Here is a 23,853-nt window from a genome sequence, read left to right as displayed (position 1 = left end):
GAAAAGAAATGGCCCGGCCAGGTCTGTGAGCAAGATGAACTGGCAGCCACGGGATGAATGTTGTTGAAAAGCAGTTGGGAAACGGGGATGAATGTGATGGGTGGGAGGGGAAAGGCAGGTCGTCAACAAAGATGACGAGAAACTTGGACACATGCTTCATCTGGGATCGACGACAGGAACCAAAGAGCCTGTTCGCCAAGGTTGCCGACGGGGTCAAGCCTTCTTGACTGCTGGGTTGAGGAGTGTCGGCCATCCGCGGCGAAGACTTCCAGCCCAGGAGCTGTCCCGCCGCTCTTCCCCCTGGCCTGACGCTGATCCCAGCACCTCCTGACCCGCGCTAATCCTGCCCCCATACTTTCAAAAAATCCAGCACATCCGCTATCATGTTTCACACATCCTACAAGATTTCACGCCGCCGCCTTCTCTTTAACCTCCGCTCGAAGCCAAGCCGATCCCGGATGCCTCGAAGGGGACAGATGTTTGTGAACTGGCGCGCGGTCTTCAAGTCGTGCATTGGGCAACCACGACATTGGGTGAAAACCAACTACATAATTTATATGTCTGCGAACTGATGATGATGATGTGATCCAAGTAGTCACTCGAGTACTTTCAAGGAACCTGTACAGAGTGATTCGTGCCTAAGAATTATTCTGAAGACACACGTTTTTTGGCCAGTTTTCACTCGCCTAAGAAATAGTTTATAAACTAAATAAGGAAACAGAACTCGGCGTGCTCTTGAGCGGTTTCCGCGGAACAGGCCCCACACTCCGGCAGAAGGGGGCAGTCTCCAACTGCGCGCCGGGCAGGCGTGGCAGGGAGGTGTCGCGGGGGCGGGCGGGGGCGGAGAAAGCCGGCGGCGGCGGCGGGCGTCGCGACGGGGCGTGTAATCCCGCGGCCGGGCCTCGGCGTCCAGCGCCGGACTTTCACGGCGACACCGCGGTGCTGTTGTGCTGGCTGTACCGCCTCGTCGTGCAGCGCGCAAGAAACTGTGGATGTTGCACTTTTACGCAGTTGGGAAAAAGGAAAAACAAAATATCAAAGCGACCGAAGAGTACAAACAAAGATGTCTGCCACTACGCACTCAGCCGATGGACTGAGTTTTGGACTGGCGAGACGCTTGTTCCCAAACACGGCAGTTCGGACCGGGGGCTCTCCATACAACGGTCCGATTTGATGGGGAAGTCCATCAGTTCCTTTACTCACACACGGCAGTTCCAACTGATCAGTTGGGACTGATCGTGTGCAGTGACCTTGACACTCACCCAGCAACAACATTTTTTTTTAAATATTTAATCCAGAAAATGGCTCGTTCGTACAATATAATAAACACGACCTAGCCTTCGGCACGCAACTACACGCCACGTGATCCGGCGGGAAACTGCTGCCGTCACGTGACTGCCCGACTTGCTGCGAGGAGCCCAGACACTTCTACCAACTCAAACGGACGTACCTCTCCTCAAAGAGTAAGGAAGTACAAGTCCAGTCTCGACACTCAATTCTATCTAATCTTAGCTTTCCCCCCCCCCCCTCGTAATTGTGCTGCACGATCGCGAACTCGAACAACCATGATTGCGGTTTTGTCACGCTTTCAAATTTACCATAACCGGGTCGCATGTCATAAATGATGCGTGTTATTCATAATCGATATGTCTGCATACTTTCCTTCTACATAGATGTACAATAGTCAAAATGTGTATAAAATATGTATGAGAAAACTAGAGATTTTTTTTTCCGTTAGCATGTAGAGTAGCAACCCGGAAATTTATTTAGCTCATATAACGATGGGGGATTAAATAAAATCCTATCACTTTCGTTCAGTCTTCCGATCTCTTAGAATAACACACATGAAGATATCAAATTCACGCAACTTTCATAAAAAAAATTAGATTCCTTGCAGCAAGCACGCCGATTACATTCATCGCCCCATGATATCTTCATTTTGCCAAGATTCAACACGTGCAACACGTGATAAAAATGCAGTTTATCATTTTTAAAAGTAATAGCAATTTGAGGGTATTAAAAAATTGCAAATAAATGTCTTGAATATGGAAGTCGAAATTTTTTTGTATTTCCAAGGTTATGTTTAGCGTCCAGCTGGTAGAAATACTGGTTCGATGCTCCCTACAGTGCGACCTCCTGCCACGCCTGATAGCGCTCTCTGGCGGACACCACCTCTTAAGCAAGACAGCACCAGCCTTCACGCACGGCCTCTCTGGGCGGACAAAGAACTTTCCTCTCCGTGGCTCCAGCTGACGCCTAACCTTGCTCCCCTCGGCGCACACTCGCCACCTCGCAGGCCGTGACAGCCATTGTTCCCGCCCGCCCCAGGCCACAACCTGCGTGGCCATGGGCTACTTGCTTAGGCGGGGCCTTATTGTTGTTTAGAAGGGCCTTGATGTTGTTTAGATGGGCCTTAATAGTGTTTAGATGGGCCTTAATAGTGTTTAGATGGGCCTTAATAGTGTTTAGATGGGCCTTAATAGTGTTTAGATGGGCCTCAATGTTGTTTAGATGGGCCTTAATATTGTTTAGATGGGCCTTACCGGAGTGCCCTAGAAAAGGGAGGGAACCTGGAACTTAAAATTTCGACGATGACTTTCTAATTTATCCTAAGAAATTTGTATATTATATTTCTGATGAATTATACTTGGTTACATTTTATAAATTCCAACAATCAAAATCCGGTGAAAATAAGTCATTTTAAACCCATGAAATTTTTTGTCCAGTAGTTTTGGAGATTACCGTGTTCAAACAGATAAAGTTTTTTTTTTTTTTTTTTTTAAAGGTCTTATTGTATTCTGTTAACACTCCCTACATCACCCGCAATCTGTTTCTGCCAAATATTTTCCATGTCCAGTCACCACGATTCTGCAGTTCTATTATAGTATAGATTGAGGTTTCGGTCGTGGCACAAGCCTGCAAGCAAAAGGGGGAAGCTTAGTGAATTTACTGTGTGTTTATTTATTCGTTAGTTGGTAGTAGTTTACTGGTGTATTAATTTTCGATTAACATGAAGTAGATATTTAATTCAGTGTCCGGGATATGTCAGACATCTGCGCAGTTCTCACCGTCTGGCCAAGCGGATTCGCAGCCGCGGCACCATCTCAAGTCAGTTACGTAAGCTCAGAGGGGGCGTATGTTTGCGACAGACAATGAAGGTGTTTAATACGCAGCTCCAGATAACAATCCCGCCCCGTCACCACCGAACAAACGTTCGTTACGCCCCCTGGCGCAACTTCAAGTCCCTGGCTGTGATGACGTCGACGTTCATGGGACGAGGAAAAATATTGGTCACGTAGACATGCAGTGTTTTCAACACCGACAAGCCCGGCAGAAAATGAGACAAATACATATTTGCAGCTTCCCCCCCCCCCCTAAAATAAGGTAAAGATGGTCATGCGCCGTTCCAAATTAATTTGTACCACTTGTTCTCATTAAACATTGGTTACTTGCAGCTCGGCTGCGATAGCAGCATGCCCTCAACGCCACCCTGGGGTCGTCGAGGCAGCGACTGAGGGCCCGGGAGCAGTGCTTAGTGTACAAATCCGGGCCCCGCCTACCCGGACACACATACGGTGTGCAGAGCTTCAGGAAAAACAACGCGATTTGATCACTACTCAAGGTATCCGAGTGGAGTCTGCTTACGAAAAGCATTTAAGAGTTCGCTGAGGGCCGATAAGTACTTTTGATTTCGGATTATTTTTTTAAACTGAAGTTTTAGAAGAGTTAAAATGGCTAAAACGCATGTTTTCAGAGTAATTTTTAGGCGTAAAACAACCAGTACAGATTCTTGAAAGCACTTAAGGGACTTGCATTACACATATATCATCATTTCTCGGCCATATAATGTTACGGTCACCGCTCAAATTTCACAGTTGTCCTGTGACGACGAGAAGACTGCGCGCCAGTCCAGAGGAGACACCGCACTAGAAGCACCAGCGAGCGTCGCGCTTATCATCCCGCCTCACTAACACACACACACACCTGACGAGGCGGCAATTAAGAAAAAAATCGGAACACCGTAAACGTTACAGTGGCCATAACTGTAAATATTACCTCTGCGTACATTGTAGGTTTTCCAGTGGTTTATATTAGCAATCTCTACTCCTAACGTAAACTCGTGCATTTAAAACATTTTGAAACTCAACAGGTTCCCCTGATTATGTTGCCCCCCCCCCCCCCCCAACTCCATTATATATGAAGCACACAAATAACAAAAAAAAATAAAAAACCACGAACTTTTCAAAAACTTATACTAGATACAAAGTCTACAGAGCACTCGAGGGACTAGTTTAGATGAACCACAAAATGGCTTTTTTTTTGCCGAAATATTCTTATCGCCCTTCTTTGAAGCTTGCAGGCTTTGTGGAACAGGCCGAGAGTAGAAAATGGTCCACTACAATGGTGTGTTTGTCAGAGGAGTTTGTGCTTGTGCAGGACGAGAAATTGACTTTCACAGCCGCATGAAGAGGATGGCGTTACATGACAGAGCGCAGTTGTCTCAAGACCAAACACACACGCACACATCACCATCCCCCCCCCCCCCCACACACACACACACACACGCGTGCGCAAGAGACATTACATAGCATTTTTATGTCTAGTCCGGGGCCCACCCGCTGGGCTGGGCTGATCTTTTCCTTCTTTTTATACCCGCGAGTCCTCCTCCTTTCTGCTGATCTCGTCTTTCGTTCTTTCTTACGTTCGCCGTCTGTGCATTCCGCTGACCACGTGTCGCCTGCAGGCTGGCACTGGGTAGAACCTGGCATGGCGGCGTGAGAGCATGACCGATGTACCGCCAAGCATTTCAGCTGCGTCTGTTAGGCTCTATGTTATGTAGTCCAATAAAGAGTATTTTTTTAAATTTAAAAAAACATTTAATTGATAGAATAACACTTCCTTTGACTTATCAGCGAATAATAGTTGAAACAATTTTGAGGCAACATAAAATATTTTGGAGAATCTCGCATAGTAACATTTTACCGTTGCGTCTAAAACTTTCTCGAAATTAACAATCACAACGAGATAACATGCGCAAATCTCCGTAGTCTGTCATCTGACCTAGGGGCTGTCACTACTACATACGACCTGCGGTGTGCTTATTTACTTAGAACTATTACGTCGTACCATCACATGCAAAGCTACTTTATAAATATATATTTTTTTAATAATGTGACTTGTAAACAATTTTTTTTTTTCACTTTATACATATGATTATATTGGCTCGTACAACATTTTAGTGTTGAGGATTCCAATTTTAATTGTTTAATCCTATTTTTTTTGTCATGAACATCAAACATGGAAATTACAATCAGACGAGATTTTATTAAAAAGGATAAATATTTTAAACAAAGTGCCCAAGAACCTGAACCCGAGGAATTCTGCAGCAACCTGGATCCTGATATATTAAGGACAAAACTAAATTTATGTTGATTTTATGCTGTATGGTTGGTAAAGTCACGGAAGTTTGTGGACGATTCAGGGGAAGATTGATTTGAGAAGGGGGGGGGGGGGGGGGGAATTACGTTAAACTTGGGAGTGAAATCTGTTTTCTTCTATGCTCCTTGATATGACTACAAGTTCGCCGCGTATAACAATAATGAACCGTGTTTATCATGCCGGTGGTAATACTGAAGATTAGCGGCTTCTTGAAAGTAAAAGTCCGATCAGCTGCATTAAGAATGCGTTATTACGTATTGGATATTAAAGTAGCTGTGCTAACCAACCAGCCTTTAACATCAGTACTCTACCTTTATCCTAAATTCCAAAAAGCCGCCACACATTGATGAAAAATTGCATACTTTTTAATTTTCAAATATTATTTACAGTTTTTGCAAATTTAATTTAAATAATTTTTTAAAATATAATCACGAACAATAAGTTAATAAATCTCGCCTTGACCTGTTTGATATTATAGAATTTTTTCTCGCACGGTGGTTGGCCGGTTCTTGCACGCTCGGCTCAGGCGGAACGTGACCATTTTTCGTGCGTGCAGCCGGAGTTCATAGATATATAAAACGTTATCACGTCAAAAAAATACATATTTTTTTAAGTGACTGATTTGCAGTAATATTAGTAAGCCAAGAGACGATGGAGCTCTCCACGTATTACGCCGGCAGTAGCTGGCAATCTCTGAATGTAACCGTAATTGAGGCCCCTGGGGAGAACCACTCAGTCCGGTCGAAGAGGGCAATCACGTCACCATCCGCCCGCCAATTGGCAGCGACTAGTGCAGCGCCGGAGCAGACTACGTAACAGCCATCATTCTTAGCGTAACAGCCTTCAATTACAGGGGGTCAAGTTCACTACACCGATACCTGCATTACAAATGTTTTTGACGTGACAACGTCTAATAAATCGACGATCGCCGGCTGCACGCACGAAAAAATTGTCACGTTACGCACATTGTTCCGTTACGCTCATTGTACGCTTGCGCAGCATCTATCTCTCTTCCACTCGACTGTTTATAAAGTGAAGTGAAAAGTTAATGTGGTTTTCATTGCTTATTACAACAACAATTTCGGCAATAAAGGTTAATTATTCTTGCATTTTAAAAAATCTGATTACTAGTATAATTTCAAGTATTTATTCTTTTATTATTAAAATAAAAATGATTCAATTTTATTCATAAAGTATGCAATCATTTCATCAATGTTTTGTTATGACGTTGTCACGTTAAACTATCGTCCGTAAACCGACTTTACAGACTACCAATTTTTTTACCGAGTGTAAAGAAAGTAGGGGAAATAATGACGCCATGGAAGTTGGCCAAAATTAAAACTTGAATGAAGGAAAATTAAGTACGTAAAACTGGTGACAGTGAAAATATAACTAGTGTTTAGAAACAACAACAAAAAAAAAAGGAATGACAGTGTGAGTTCTTGTAAGGAAATCGCCGACCTACGTAGCGTAGCTGGATGCACACCGGCTTACAGTGCAAGGGGTCCTGGGTTCGAGTCCCGGATCAGGCGTGGGTGTATAATTTGAATGCATATATATTTTATTGCTACCGATATTTTAAAGAGATTAGAATAATTATACATTGACATATCGCCGTGGGCGAAAGCTGTAGGCCATATAACACATTTTTAAAAAAATTGGAGGGAAATTAACGGTTGTGACAAATGTAGGAGTGAAGTAATAAGTGAAACAACAACACATATTTATAACGTGAATAAATGGTTTTAATATGCCAGTGATTAGTAGTAGGGTTTTTAGTTCATTTCGTTTCTGTATTAAGCGAGAAGTAATGTGTATTTAATTTGCGATGTTAGGTGAAATATTTGTTTTCTATGGTTAGGTGAATCATAATAAAAATTTATTAGGTAATAAAAAAACTGCACGTTTTACTAAGACGTAGTTAGTTTTGCAATCGTTGAAGTACATTTAGCACTTCCAACACATTAGCACACAAAGCGAGGTTTAGTGAGGGTAGGTCAGCTAATTAAATACACACACACATATATATAATACGTTTACTTCGTGATATAGTAGGGATATCAATGAATCCTTCAACAAGCCGTTGCTGAAGTACATTACATTCTTACGTTAAAAGCGCGGGAACAGGGCGTTTTGTACGGGGAACAATCACAAGCTTGCTTGCACGAGATTTTGTGATTTTCCATTATAGTACGGAATATATTTTTGGTATTGTGTTCTAAACTAAACTATGTTTGACTTAGGGGCGTAGCCAGGGGGGTGGGGGGGTGTTTACGGGTTCAACCCCCCCCCCCCCCTTAGCACCAAATCTTTAATTAATTTCTTATTCATCACTCAAACAAATTTCATATTAAAATTAATAAAATTTTTACCATTACAATATTTAAATTTAAGTACCGAAAACTGCTAAAATAGCACTATTTTACACCTTAAAAATCCAAATTTTCCCGGGGGAGGACCCCCGGACCCCCCGCTTTAATACTGGAGGGGGGGGGGGGCATGCTTCTTAACACCCCCCATACACAAATCCTGGCTACGCCACTGGTTTGACTCAAGTATTCTTTAGTTTAAATTATAATAAACAATTAAATTATAGTAATGTTATATCGCCAAATATACTAAACCGAGTTGGATAATAGAATACGGTAGCGTAAATATTATATGAACGGAATTGAGTTATATAATAGAATTGGTAGGTCTCTAGTATACTTTATAACAACCGGAGCGTTAAAATCAATATGAAAATGATTAATGAAATTATGAAGTGGTATTGTATTAAAAAAACTAAACCGGGTATACAATTCGATACCGTGGGAACTATATTTTGTTTAGAACAATATACCGAAATATATTCCGTACTGTAATATAATTAACAGAAGAACTTAACCCTTTAAGTTCTCCACTTTTGTTCATCAGTGAGCGTACTACTAAGATAGGTACCTATGAAAATTATCAGACGAGGCGTTCGCGATATTAAATAAATTCCTAAGCGCAGTGACGCACTAAAGTGCAATAAAATAAGTACATTTTGTTCATATTTCATTAATAAAAAAAATGTTTCGTACTGTGGATGTTTACACTGAAGTAACGCGAATGTGTTGCCGGAATTCCTTCAACGCCATTTGACTCGGTGAAAACTATAAACATACAATGACCAAGACTCTGCCACAATCAACATAAATCCACACTAGCACACGTATTGCAAACTCAAACGCAGAAATAAATTTTTCCTCTTTTAGAAATTGAATCAACAAAATAAAATAATTTTCGGCACAATCTAGCCAACACGTGCATTTTCTTATCTATTAAAAAAAATTTTAAATGTCGACATAACTTGACGTTCAAGAGCTTTTAATAGGCCTAAAAACATATCACGGTTTTAGAAATAACTTAGTATTAAACTACAGTTGAACCTAGAGCTGCTCTACTTAATAGCGTTCTTGTGTAAATGTTACGATTTCAGCTGGTAAAACTGAATTACACGTACACGGAGTTCAACTGTTTATGTATAATGCTGTGTAGTGCTTGTGACTGTGGTCAGGCCTCAAGCAGTACACACAAGCCGTATGTACCTTTCCAGATGCTGCACAATTCTCCAACGGACATGTCCACAGGAAAAAACGAGAAACCCTTTCCAGCGTCGTTTGTGGTTCTTCTGTTTCCGGGGCTGAAGAATATCGATAAACGTCCTGGTTGAAATAGTCACCACGCGAGTGACTATTAAAAACAAAAACAAAAGCGAACCGTTCGCGATCGGCGGCGACTGAACACGTCTCAGGCAAGTCCACCGCAGACGACACAACACACTCTGTCGCCAGCCGGGTGTTCGCGGGACTGAAGCTAGCAGCAGCGCGTCTCCACGCTTGTCAGGCGGGTCGGTAGTGCCGGCGACCGCCGCTAGATCGCTCCACCTGCCGCTCCCTTTCCCCTGCTCCCCCCTCTTCCACGTACTAACTCGGTGACTGGAGCGCGCGCAGCTCGTCACTAGAGGTGTAAAAGTATCGAAAAAAAAAGCGTACCCGTATGTATTCGTTACTATAATAATTAGTACTCGTTACTATCGTATCGTTACGTTACTCGTTACTTCTGATACCTCATAACATGCTATGTTATGTTAGAGCAACGAATCGAGTCGTATTGCGTACGCGTACAGTATGACGTCGCGTAAATAATAATAAATAGAATATAAACAATTAACAATATTTGATAATTAACAGTTTTGTTAACCGAGAAACAATTAAATCTTATTAGAGCGATATTATCTCTTTTAAGATAAGAACAAAAAAACGTGAAAATACGCGATAATAAAAAACAAAAAACATACATATTTCTAATTTGTAAAAAATACTTTCTTACGTTGTTTCTGTTCCAATCTCAAACTTTGTCTACACACAACAATACCTTTAATAAACAGTAAAAAACTTGGACGACGAATTTCCAAATTATACTTTACTTAATAAACAAACATCGTTCTTTGTAACGTAAATTCATCGAATATGCGCGCGCATGCGTAAAACATACCAAAAATGCGAGTAACGAAATGCAGCCGTGTGTAACGTTTCGTTACTCGGTACTAGATGGCACACCCGTTACTCAGTACCGAATACATACGGTTTGATACAGCTCTATCGTACACACATCTATGTACTCTCTGAGACGTGTTGTTGACTAGCGTAGTTTAGCCATTGAATATATATAACTTATAGAAGTCGCGAGGGGATAGGATTTATTATTCCAATTTTCGGATCCAAAACTGAGGTAGTTGTTAGCTCCGCCGCTAGACAGCTCTTCTTTCCACAAGAGGGTACTCGTAGTTACCAGCTTCCACGCCAGAGCGCTGTAGCGTCGCTTTTTTCAAGGTCGTGCGCGTAATTCTCTGTTTCACTCTATCGAGAGGCGGTGCCCTTTGTTGAAATCCGAGCGCTTAGATACGGGCGGGCGCAACTGAATTGGAGGAGTACGGCCACCGAAAAAAAAAAAAAAAGTGCGGTTAAAAGATGCCAACATCAAAAATTAAGTTTTAATAATAAGAAAACTACAGAAATTTCTTAAAGCGTATCAGATTGGAATGTACAGTATAGTGTACATTCCCACTGACATTCGTAGTTCAGAATTTATTTAAAAGTTGTGTTAACGGAGTGGCGCATTGAGTAAAATGGCAAAACATAATTTGGAATAATTCTTGACAACGTTGAATGATTTTGGTAGCTATGAAACAACTATGGCTGCGAAGACTGTTCAAACGCGTGCACGTGCTGTTATTAGTAACTGAAACTAATGGTATGATGTCATACTTTGTGGCTATGCAGTTTATAATTTTTTTTACATAAGATGAAGCATTTTTACATAATGTTTTGGTTGTTTCGTAATTCAAAATAAATAATCTTAAACGTTATATGGTGTATATTCCCAGTAGCGAATGACCACAAAAAAAATCAATTTTGCCAACATAGATCTGAAATGTTAACGATTTACTATGTTAAGTTGCTTATAAATAACGCACATTTCCCGGATCTCCAAAGAAAATAAGAGTGTTTGTTATAGCATTGAGTTCCCACTCTTTATATTCCTTGCTTTGAGGTTAGATACACAAGTTAAGCCCGGGCTACATTCGCAATAGCAAGCAAACAGCACAGACGCACAGAAGTTCAACATACACTATTAGATATGAGCTGCCACATTGGCAAATAGCACGCGCACAGAAAAATAGCACAGGATCGGCGCACAGAAAGTTCATTAACTTTTAACTTTTAGGTTATTTTCTGTGCGCGACCATGGTGGTAGCCAATCAGCAAACAGTTTAAGTACTACTCGAGTGGGCTTATAAAAGAACAATTGTCACGAAAGTATTGGTGCTCTTGACTTGAGTAGTTTGTTATTGTTTTCAAACACGCGATAAAATAAAAATGGAAGGCACATTTGATAGCTTTTTGATAGTTGTAATAGAAAGTAAAAATATTTTGTATGACAGGGGATCCGCAGGATACAAAAATGAAGAAGCTAAATTAAATGCTTGGAAGTCTGTGTCTGAATGTGTTAAAGAAGCCGGATTTGAAATAAACAGTGATATATATTTTTGAATGCTCATTGTGTTTTGTACGTAAACTTTGAAATATTTAAAATATTTCTGGGTTTAACGAAAACCGTACCACAATAACACACGAATCTAAACAAACGTCACGTATGCCAACTTCAGTGACCAAAATTGTGAACGGGAGTTTTACATTTAAAAAACTTTTTTGAATGCTTCCGGTATTATTTTGTGTTGTGTTGTGCGTGAATGTAGCATCAAGCTCTGTGCTATCTCTGTGCGTGTGTGCTATCTGTGTGCTGTTTGCGTGCTATTGCGAATGTATCCCGGCCTTTATGCTCGTAAAAACGATGCGCAAGTATTTTGAATACAAATATATTTTCTTTTAATAACCGAAAGGTAAATATTATTTCCATGAAATATAATACAATTCTTTAAACACAGACAACATATAAGAGCTATTTTTTGTTCATTATTCCATCTGGCGTGATAAATATTATATTTTAAAAACTGTTTGTGGATTTTTAATATAAAATAAATATTTATTTATGACATCAATTTAAGTTGTTCAAAAAATTCTCTTTGGTATGAATTAAACCAAATTCATGTTATCCAGGGCACAAAATTAGAAACTACCAAAAAAGATTATTTACATTGCTGTTTTGTGTAAATCTGTGCACGGACTTAGTAAGTGACATTTATAATTCCTCATTTTAGCAACCCATTTTAACACAAGAGAAAAATGATTTTATACTAAAAAATTATTATTTTAAACCATTAATTAGCAGGAAACATGTATGAATAATCTATTTAAATTGGCATTTGAACAGTGAATATTATTTTGCAATAATAAATATTTTTATCATCGTATATTACTGATGAAAAGTTTGTATTTCCATCTAATCAGAAGTATTATGACACAGTTAATTAAATTGCTTTACAAGTTTTTATTCACATGAAAATCATTAAAAATTGGTCGGGAAGTTATATAAATATACAAAAATAAATCATTATACATACAATTTTATTATCTTAGTGGATTTAAATTAATGGTGTCCCAGTGACTACTGCGAAGAAAAAAGTCTTGCGAAAGGTTTCCTCGTAATTGAAATTCGTCAAAAAAAAACCATCTCTCATTTTTGGTGACATTTCTGACAAGTGGTACGATGAAATTTGAGACTGGCAAATGAATGTTGTGAAGCAATAAACAAAATATCACATTCGTGAACTACAAATGCATAATTGTTTTTATTTTATAATAAAAGTGTATCTAATAACCCGTGGCTTTGCTCACGTAATTTCCGGGTATTGCTGATATTCTACCATTTTAAGAAAATATGTATTAAATTTCAAAGATTTTTGAAGAATTATACACAAAGAACTGTCAAGTATACAACATATTTAATAAATAAAAATATTTTTACGACTTATTTTTAATTGGTTTAGCGTAAGTCTATTTTAACTTTTATTTAAAATTAAGTACCTACCTTATTTTCTATCTCCCGGTTTAGTGACTTTGAGAATATATTTTTCCTTGATGAAATCTTAACTCTTTTCCATCTGACGAAGAAGCCAATTAAGAAATAAACTAAGACTCGCGCACTTATTGTATGTTAAGACTGCCATCGTTTTAAATTACTGTAATTTTTTTAGTTATAGTCATGCTTAGTATAATAACATAATATGCCTTATTAGGCATACATTTCAGTATTCATGAAACCAATGCATTTTTATTTGAAATGTAGAGCAGTTACCAAATTTCTTATCTCGCATATTGATCTTTTGGTATGGCTAGTATTACTTAAACTAAATTTTTGAATTTTCACTGATGCACTGTTTTCCCTTTTCTATGTGATTTAGAAAATATAGCAATATACGTAAACCAATTAAACCAAAATCATCCTGAATTTTTATTACCGAAAAAAGTTAATTACAAAAAATTTTAATGTGCGTATTTTAATATTGAATTTATATATATCTTGCCAATACTGATTTAGTGGGTTACATTTTTTTTATTTTTAAAAATAATATCTACCCCTTTTACTACTTAATAGATAACGTTGAATAAGAGAAGGTTGTTTAAGGTATGTTGATTTTCCTTGCCAATATCTAAAAGTAAATTTGTACAAACGCGAAATATAGTTTAAATAAGTATTTTACTTTTAAAATAAAACCATATTTTGAACGTAACACTGACTATTGGCCCAATACAAAGTTTAAATAGCTAATTTTCACTTCACTCGGGTACAGAATCCCATCATTCAGTGATTTCCGTGGCTAGCTTCTTTTGGGATTTCATCATTCTCAAACGACGGTAAGGGAAGCTCCTCTTCAAGGTCGCCTAACGATGCTGATAAGACCTGCCGGGTAATTTGAATCGTTGGTCTGGGATTTTCGAGGGGGGGGAGGGGGTGAAGGATGATGTCACGACTGGGCTGGTTAACCTAGTTCTGCCAAATACCGCCAGGGGCGTATACGGCCGATACCCAGCGATGAAAGCGATCGCAGCGGCGGAGCTTGGAACTACAACAATTCTTCTAAGAAACCGGACAGAAAATTTAACCTGGGCTCGCGACTTCTATACATTATATATATTCAATGGTTTAGCGTAGTCAGTTACACACCGGCCTACGGTGCGAGGGGTCCTAGGTTCGAGTCCCGGGTACGGCGTAGATGAATTTTAGAATGCAGATATTTAGTTGCAGACGAGATGACGAAGCTATTTGAATAAGGATACATTGACATATGGCCGTTGGCGCAAGCTGTAGGCGGCAAAAACACACCACATAAAAAAAAAAAAGATTGTCAGGAGCACGCAGGCAGTATTTCCTTTACTACTATCCGGAACACAACAAACGCGAATCCTTCTAAACCCTAATTACGTTGACGCCACTTACCAAATGCTCGTTGAACATGTTTCAGTAGATTCTTCGAATCATTCATGCAGTAGGGAATGTTAATTTAAATAATTATTCTAGAATCCAACGTTTGTTTGCAATGTATGATGTCATAAAGAATAAACGAATAACAGACAAAGAAAGCTAAACACACAAACACACATAAAACAAGCTAAAATCAGCCAATGTAAATACAGCATAATATTCCGTGGTAGGAATTACAACAATGTCACAGCAAAGCCGAACCGCTTACGAGACAGTTGAAATAACAACAGTTGTGTAACAGACAAACAACAACCTTGGACACAACAGTGACAGACAGTAAAACCCAACGATAATACTAAACAAAATACACTTGAACCGATAATTGCGAGACGCACATGAGAACCCAGCGATGAAATTAAAAAGGCGTTTTGACAAAACACAACAGAAGGTTTCCTAAGACAAAACCATCACGTAGTTTCGAAAACTGATTTCTGTGCTGTCTTTACTTTTAACCTTTGAAATCGACTCATTTTGAATTGTTTTCTGTGTTGTTTGGGTATTCATTTTTCTTTGTCCGTTCTTCGGGTTTTCTCTATTCCATAACGGCAATGGCTTATGTCCAAAATAATGATTTTAGTCATTTAAATGAACATGTTTTGATGTGGCGATAATATAATTTGTGTTGAAAGGCGGGAATATATTGTTGGTGCTTCTGAAGGTTAAACACGTATTTCGGTTACTCGTCATTTCTCTCTTCTTTATCGCCTTCGTCTTGCATTCAATAAGTGCATTTAACTTATGTGGCCTAGTGGATTTCATTTTGTTATTCTCCCAAAAACTCTTCACGGATTCGCCGTGTTGCTTGTTGCGTTCCTCTCTGCTCCCGACCTGGTCCCCAACACAACGACAATGAGGACACGTGTTCGGGCGCCCGGCCAACAGACAGTTACAACAGTAGGTGTAGCCTGCTGCGGAGACCAGTCCGGGGCGTTTGGTGTGTGTACCACGCACGGCCCCCACATTCGATCACGGGCCCTGGACACAGGATCCGAGACGCCCAATTGTACAGTCACGCGCTACATTATAATTGCTAGGTTATTTCTTACCTACACTCTTTTCAGAATGTCGTTTAACCTGAAGATACAGGGTATAATTATGGTTACTAACTTATAAGTCTAATATAAACTTTATTTATGAAATTGTTTTACTTTAAAGTAACCACAGCGAGTATGTATACTGAGATAAAAATGAACAGGACTGTGTCCGGGCCGTGGAACCCAGGGGTCCACCCAGCCCCACCCTTGTAAGCGCAAGGAAACAAGAGTTGACACGGTGAGCGTGTGTTTGTATTCAGTGCTGCAGGATCAGCGCCAACGCAGGCCGAGGCTGAGGCTGGCCCTCCGGCGCACCGCGGGCAGCGCTGTGTGACTAACGACCACGTCCTAAAGAGGAAGCTATTACACGACCTGGTTGCTCACAGCGCAGTTACGTCACGTTGCATCACCGCACGGAGCGCAGATCTTTACATCATATAACACCAACCGAAACATATTTGTTTCACATCATTCTAACACTGTGATTAGACCTGTTGTAACAATAAAATAAACAGGGCCGTCTCTCGAATCATGCACCATTGCTAATGTCTCTCTCCACTGGTTCGATTCTTTGCTTCTAGAAACGTAGTGGCACTGAATGAGAGAGAGAATATTATCCTTACCAGCACTCCCTTTTCTCTTCATAGACAACAAGAAATGTTCGTATCTAAGTGGTTCGCCCTTTGTGCATTATTCAGGGCGGGTGCAGTCATTTGTTTAAAGGGGTCTGTATCACTTGTATCACACATCTATTACGTGTTTGTCGTCCTCGTTTGACAATCCACTAACTCAACAAAGAAATAAACGCAGGAAAATTAAAAATTAAAACGTAAATAAGTCTAGTTTATAAAGTAACTTCTACATTAGCACCACTCCTCTATCAGGGCTTGAGAATGGTTTGGGGGGGGGGGGGAAGGGGCAGTGTTCAACCTCCACAATCACGGTTGGATCCACCAGACATACTACATACAAAAAAATTAAAATCTATTTTTCTTTAGGCGCGTTATGGAAAAAAATGACGAGAGTGAATTTTTACGATGCGTGCGTACCATGCAACGAAATTTTCACAGTAAGATGGCGGACCCACGTGAATGAACATAAACCAATATAATAGTCACTTTCATACAAAATTAGAAGACATACCAAACGTATTGGTGTGTCAAATGTAACTTTATTATAGCGAAACTAACATAAATGTATTTGGTAAACTAAAATAGTCACAGTAAAAATTAATTTGAAGTTTTAAAAATTTAAGGATAGGGATCGTCCATTAATCACGTGAGGCTCGAATTGGGGGGGGAGGGGGGAGGGAAAAATCACGAAATATCACAAGGGAGGAGGGGGGGTGTAGAGAGATATCACGTGTATTTATTTTTTCACCCGATTTCTACTAAACCGAAAAGCGACGCGTGACCTTGACTCGCCGTAGCTAGGCAACAATATCCCCACCCGCTGCAACATGAACCACCCGGCTCGGCTTGCCAGTCGCCAGTAAGACTGTGATTTTGGCGCCGAATACATGCGTAAATCACATATAAGCCTTTCCTTTGTTATTTTTATGCCAGTGAGAATAAACCTGCAACCTTAATGTGTGTCTGGACATTTTTATCACTGTGCTTAATTTTCCAGAATTAAATTAGATTATACCTATATTTAAAGAAAATATTCTGAAATTTTTAAAAATATTTTGTACCAAAGAAATACACGTGATTTAATGATTTAATTGGGGGGGGGGGGGTTAGTCTAAAACCTCACCACAAATCACTAGGGGGGAGGGGGGGTTAAAAATTTGCTAAAAAAAACATCACGTGATTAATGGACGACCCCATACTGACATTTAACACCTTATCATTCATATTATCGTTACAACCTTCTGTCAGGCTTCGTAGCTCAGTGGTTATAGTACGCGGTTATTAATTTGAAGGAATTTGGTTCAAAACTGAACAATTTGTTTTTACATTTTTAAAAAACAGATGACTGGATTATATAAATTGTGCTTTAATCATATATGAGTACATTTTATTTGTTTATATTATTGCTATATATAATATTAAATACTTAGCTCAGTCCATTGGATTATTTGATAAAATATATATTCTCTACTTTACTTAAAGTAATATTAATGTGAGTAGGTGTTTTATAAATGAATTTCCACGAATTCGCATAGGTAATAAAACAATAATTATCCTTTAGTAGTTAATCATTTATAGCCGTCTAACTTGTGCAGAAACTATAAAGTATAAACTTTTAAATTAATTTTAACAAGGTGGGCAGACGTTTCATTATATAGTTTAATTAACCGTTCTATCTGCAACTCGAATCATTCGATAGTCGACGTGACTGCTCCGGTAGCGACTTCTAACGGCAGGTGCGGAACTAAGTATGAATTCTGTTCATAAATCTAGTGACTGTTATTGAATACTGGTCCATATAATTAAAAAAAATTATTTATTGTGAATATCAGTGATATAAATTGTGTTTGTAAACTTTTTCAAATGAATTTTCAAGTTTATTTATATAAGTGAGGTTATGTTCCCGTATGTATAATTTATTTTACATTATTATATAAGAAATAATGAAAATGAATAAGTTGGAATAAATATTCCACATATTTATTGATTGTCATTACTAATTAAAATTTACATATATTATTTTACTAAAAAATATAATTATTTATATACACATGTTTATATTAACATTGAATACTGAGTATTTGTTTAATTAATTTTTGTTACAATATAATTTCAAAATATGTCAGTGTCTTCAATCAAAAATAAGTATAACTTCTAACGCGCGTACACAAGTACTCTCTTTTTACTTTGTATATTTTTTCTCTCTGTTCCGGTCTCCCCCCGGTCCACTTCTCCGAGAATGTGTTCTCGACAGGATATTACCCAACGCCTCGCCGGGCTCGGCTGACGTCGCGCCGAAGACACGGAAGACGGAAGCCGGAAGCCGGAAGCCTGCCGGAAGCCAGTCGCGTCCTGCCGCAGGATTGCCACTCTCGCCGACACTCCCAGTTCCCCGCCGCGCGCTGATTGGCTCCCGCGCCGTGGTCCCGATTGGCTCTCCGGCCTCACATCGAAGGAAGACTGATCGCCGCCATCTTGGATCCATCATTACGGATGGCACGGCAATTTTTAAAAGGGCTTTTCATTTTGCTGCTCTTGGACTGTACAATCGATTCTCAGTATTTGGCCAGCTCATTAAGAATTGGGACATTCTGCAGGTATATACCAAAGATATTGGAAGAGTTCAAAAGAAACATGTACTAACCAGCAAAAGTGAAGCAAAAAAAATGGTCCGTTGCCACATAGCAACCGAAACAATTTCTCTTCCCAACATGGCGGTCATTATATACATTAAGTGTATTTTTTGAGAAAGAAAAACGGGTATTTTCAAAATAGCTCACCCGCAGTATGCCCCCTTCCCCCATTTTCTCCTCCTTCCTTTTGATAATAACAAATTTGTTGTAGTCATGAACTATATAATTCTAAGACTCCTTTTTCTTTTTTTGCGCCATGCGTATTACTGTCCTGTCTTAACAGGCCTGAGCATTAAACCGCAGAAAGTAAATAACTGATTGTATCACGTGGGTGATAGCAGAGGTGTTATCCACATTTAGGCCACGAACAATGTTTACTGAACCGTACGAGACTAGGTCAGAAGGGAAGCCTTCTTTTCACAGACGAGAGAGCCAAACTTCCGATCGTGCATCTTCAGTTTTTTTTTTTTTGGTTTCATTGTAACTCATGATAACTAATGGTCAATTAGGTTAGGTTAGCTACAGTATAAATACTTTAAAACATTGTGGACGGTTGATTTGGTTAGGATAGCTACATTATAGATACTGTGAAATCATGTAAACTGTTTCCTAGCATGAACTTCGGGGAACTTCGGGTGTGGCTCTCTCGTCTGTGAAAAGAAGGCTTCCCAGGTCATAGAGCCTCTTGCTGCCAGAAGGTTGGCTACCACCATCTCGCTGCGACATCACCGGAGTTCAGTGAGCACTAACACTCAACATTCACCTTCCAACCGTCGTTCATTGACCCGCCGAACAAAACACGTCACAGCTCAACACATCAATCGCTCAAACACACTTTTACGACTTTAACGGTTCGCCCGGCACGCACAAAAAATTCTTTGGAAAGCTTGTTAACATTTTTTTCTTCTTCTTTTCTTGGTCGAATGGCGACTACTACTTTCGTTTCGGAGTGGACTACGGAGTCGCTTAGCCGGAACAGTTTTACAGGCTCGTTAAAAAAAAATAATTTAGTGCCAGGAAGTTTTCCTGAAAGCCACGGGTGTCCCGTTTTTTTTTCCCGACGAGTCTTGCCGTGCGACATGCAGCGACGTGATGCGACGTGATGCGACGTGAAGCAACGTGAAGCGACGTGAAGCAACGTGAAGCGACGTGAAGCAACGTGAAGCACTGCCGGGTCCCGACCAGGGTGTCCACAGTTAGTACTTTCCTACCAGATCTAGTACTTTTAGTGGTCTAGTACATTTACGCTCAGATCTAACACTGTGTTCTTTTTTTCTTTAATATAATAATATTATAGTAACTCCAATATGTTTTATTATTAAGCGTAATTATTTTTAAAAAGTATGGAATGTATGTGTGTGTGTTGTTTGATATTTAAGTTCGAACATTGCAATGTCATAATAACTTCCTAAATTGTTAAAACCATAACAAATTATAATTAGGTATTTTTTTTCTTTTCAAATCTAGTACTTTTTTCTCTCCTAATTTGGTACGAAATATTTTTTTTTCCTTGTGGACACCCTGGTCCCGACGGGACGCCAGAACTGCCTTGTTTACGGCCGCTCAGCTATTCATAGACAGTGTGTCAATAAACGAACATCGCAGCGCCTAGCGTCTGGCAAACCTCGTCCGAGTCTTCAGCACGCGCCGTGACGTCACACATTCACGCCACGGCAGCCTGCAGTTAGTTGTCCGTGAAGACTGGGCTGTTTTACGAGTGTGGAGGTTTGTAGCAAACAATGACAACAGTTGGCAATAACCTCCTGGCTTGGACCGCCATCAGTACACCATCTGATCACTGCCCACGCTTTGTGGACTGGGAGGCAAGCAACCCTCTTCCTCAGGTTACGTCACTACTGTACGAAAATTAATCACGTTAATGAAATTTCTTTAATGGTCATTTTCATAGATATATGTGTCAGTGGTATCGATGCTCTGGGGAAAGAAAAATTTTTGGCTACGCTAGGAGTTTCTTAAATGGTCATTTCCATAGATGTATGTAAGTGTCAGTGGTATCGAAGCTCTTTGGAAAGAAATATGTTCGGCTACGCTCCCTTCTGCGACTCGCGGCATGAACTGACGACTACCGACGATACAAACCTGGTCAGAAACAACTCGGTCTCAAGATAGTGAACAGTGTTCTTAAGCACACGCTCTCTTGGGTAGCCCACTGCGTTTGTCTGTGCTGTAGTCGTTGTGTTGACAAAAAAAACCCTGTTTAATTTAATCACTGGGTTTGCATGTGCGCCGCCGTATGGTCGGCGTGTGTTGTCCCGATTATCTGTTTAGGTCATCGTTGGGTTCCTCTGTCTGTCGCTCTGTTGTCCCAGGTGGTTGTTTGTCTGTATTTACTGTGTTCGTCTGTGCTGTGATATTGTTATAATTATTGCGTTCACCGGAATGCCCCGTGTTTAACATTTTGGCTTGTTTAATGTGTGTTTGTGTATTCATCTGTGTCCGTGCTTCAATTTTTTTCCCCCGTGATATACTGTGCAAGCTAGCAACGGCGTGTGTTCGAAATAATGATTTAAATCATCACTTGCTCAGCTACTATGGTAAATTCGATTCCCGGTACTCTCAGGACTAAACATCGACAGCATGAAATTTAGTTTTTATTGAGCACTAAGGTTACTTCCATGTGACTCTCTCCTATGGCGAGGCGACCATGAGGGCTCTCAGTCCAGTCGGTGTGCAGACTGTCGTGTGTGTGCGCCTGTGGGTGTCAAGCCAGTACTCTTACATAGCGATATCTTTCTCTTTTAAGTTTGTTATGAAAAAGTATAAATGTTATTTTAAGTTAACACTACTGTGATTTTGCATACGTTAAAACGATTATTTTTACATCCCCCCCCCCAGTTAAATATTAAGAGCAAGGCTGAAAATAAAGTGGTTTGCTCATGTTGGTAGATACGTTTTATCATAAAAATTGTAACACAAATGTTTATAAACTTTTTACTTTTTGACATTGAAACTTGTTTAATCGATCAAAACTATTATCACTTCAATCACAGACCGCTGCACCTTAAGTACCGGGAATTCTCGGGTTCCGTTGAAGACTGCTGCCTGTAGGACTGTAACGGTACGCCGCCACTCACCTGCAGCTGCGGGCGGGACTGCGGCGTCGCGGCGCTCCTGCTGCGCCGCAGCCTGGCGCGCGGGATCAGCTGCCGCTCCATTGGCCCGCGCGGCGGTGACGTCACCCCCTGATCGCGAACCACCGCTACTTCTCTACTCACTCGCCCGCTCCACAGAGTTGCGCGTGTTGGGGGCTACCTGCGCACCGACGCACTGTTGGCAGCCCTGCGGCGGGCAGGCAGCCTCCTGCGCGGTGACGTCACCCCCTGCTCCCGAACCACCACTACTTCTCTACTCACTCGCCCGCTCCGCAGAGGCGCGCGTGTTGGGGGCTACCTGCGCACCGGCGCACTGTTGGCAGCCCTGCGGCGGGCGGGCAGCCTCCTGCGCGGTGACGTCACCCCCTGCTCCCGAACCACCGCTACTTCTCTACTCACTCGCCCGCTCCGCAGAGGCGCGCGTGTTGGGGGCTACCTGCGCACCGACGCACTGTTGGCAGCCCTGCGGCGGGCAGGCAGCCTCCTGCGCGGTGACGTCACCCCCTGCTCCCGAACCACCGCTACTTCTCTACTCACTCGCCCGCTCCGCAGAGGCGCGCGTGTTGGCGGCTACCTGCGCACCGACGCACTGTTGGCAGCCCTGCGGCGGGCAGGCAGCCTCCTGCGCGGTGACGTCACCCCCTGCTCCCGAACCACCACTACTTCTCTACTCACTCGCCCGCTCCGCAGAGGCGCGCGTGTTGGGGGCTACCTGCGCACCGACGCACTGTTGGCAGCCCTGCGGCGGGCAGGCAGCCTCCTGCGCGGTGACGTCACCCCCTGCTCCCGAACCACCACTACTTCTCTACTCACTCGCCCGCTCCGCAGAGGCGCGCGTGTTGGGGGCTACCTGCGCACCGACGCACTGTTGGCAGCCCTGCGGCGGGCAGGCAGCCTCCTGCGCGGTGACGTCACCCCCTGCTCCCGAACCACCACTACTTCTCTACTCACTCGCCCGCTCCGCAGAGGCGCGCGTGTTGGCGGCTACCTGCGCACCGGCGCACTGTTGGCAGCCCTGCGGCGGGCGGGCAGCCTCCTGCGCGGTGACGTCACCCCCTGCTCCCGAACCACCACTACTTCTCTACTCACTCGCCCGCTCCGCAGAGGCGCGCGTGTTGGCGGCTACCTGCGCACCGACGCACTGTTGGCAGCCCTGCGGCGGGCTGGCAGCCTCCTGCGCGGTGACGTCACCCCCTGCTCCCGAACCACCACTACTTCTCTACTCACTCGCCCGCTCCGCAGAGGCGCGCGTGTTGGGGGCTACCTGCGCACCGGCGCACTGTTGGCAGCCCTGCGGCGGGCAGGCAGCCTCCTGCGCGGTGACGTCACCCCCTGCTCCCGAACCACCGCTACTTCTCTACTCACTCGCCCGCTCCGCAGAGGCGCGCGTGTTGGGGGCTACCTGCGCACCGACGCACTGTTGGCAGCCCTGCGGCGGGCAGGCAGCCTCCTGCGCGGTGACGTCACCCCCTGCTCCCGAACCACCGCTACTTCTCTACTCACTCGCCCGCTCCGCAGAGGCGCGCGTGTTGGCGGCTACCTGCGCACCGGCGCACTGTTGGCAGCCCTGCGGCGGGCGGGCAGCCTCCTGCGCGGTGACGTCACCCCCTGCTCCCGAACCACCACTACTTCTCTACTCACTCGCCCGCTCCGCAGAGGCGCGCGTGTTGGCGGCTACCTGCGCACCGGCGCACTGTTGGCAGCCCTGCGGCGGGCGGGCAGCCTCCTGCGCGGTGTCTTCACCCCCTGCTCCCGAACCACCACTACTTCTCTACTCACTCGCCCGCTCCGCAGAGGCGCGCATGTTGGCGGCTACCTGCGCACCGGCGCACTGTTGGCAGCCCTGCAGCGGGCGGGCAGCCTCCTGCGCGGTGACGTCACCCCCTGTTCCCGAACCACCACTACTTCTCTACTCACTCGCCCGCTCCGCAGAGGCGCGCGTGTTGGCGGCTGCCTGCGCACCGGCGCACTGTTGGCAGCCCTACGGCGGGCGGGCAGCCTCCTGCGCGGTGACGACACCCCCTGTTCC

General features: G+C 42.5%; 1 protein-coding gene across 2 annotated transcripts in view; it reads right to left on the bottom strand.

Moving 5' to 3' along the window:
- LOC134535192 (actin-associated protein FAM107A) overlaps positions 1-22,981 on the bottom strand; it is a 115,564-nt gene extending 92,583 nt beyond the window's left edge. Inside the window, exons 1-2 of one of the 2 annotated variants that reach the window (XM_063374212.1) lie at positions 22,086-22,981; positions 21,807-21,984 (exon numbers count right to left, since the gene is read on the bottom strand). In XM_063374212.1, the coding sequence (XP_063230282.1) occupies positions 21,807-21,887 (81 nt within the window). In that variant the 5' untranslated portion in view covers positions 21,888-21,984; positions 22,086-22,981. Of the gene's footprint in view, positions 1-21,806 lie in introns of both variants that reach the window. The other variant, XM_063374211.1, reaches the window with a different exon arrangement.
- Between the last annotated feature and the right edge of the window lie 872 nt (positions 22,982-23,853).

This window comes from Bacillus rossius, chromosome 8, assembly GCF_032445375.1.
Source record: "Bacillus rossius redtenbacheri isolate Brsri chromosome 8, Brsri_v3, whole genome shotgun sequence".
Classification (NCBI taxonomy): Eukaryota; Metazoa; Arthropoda; class Insecta; order Phasmatodea; family Bacillidae; genus Bacillus; species Bacillus rossius.
This window is presented reverse-complemented; position numbering and strand designations above follow the sequence as displayed.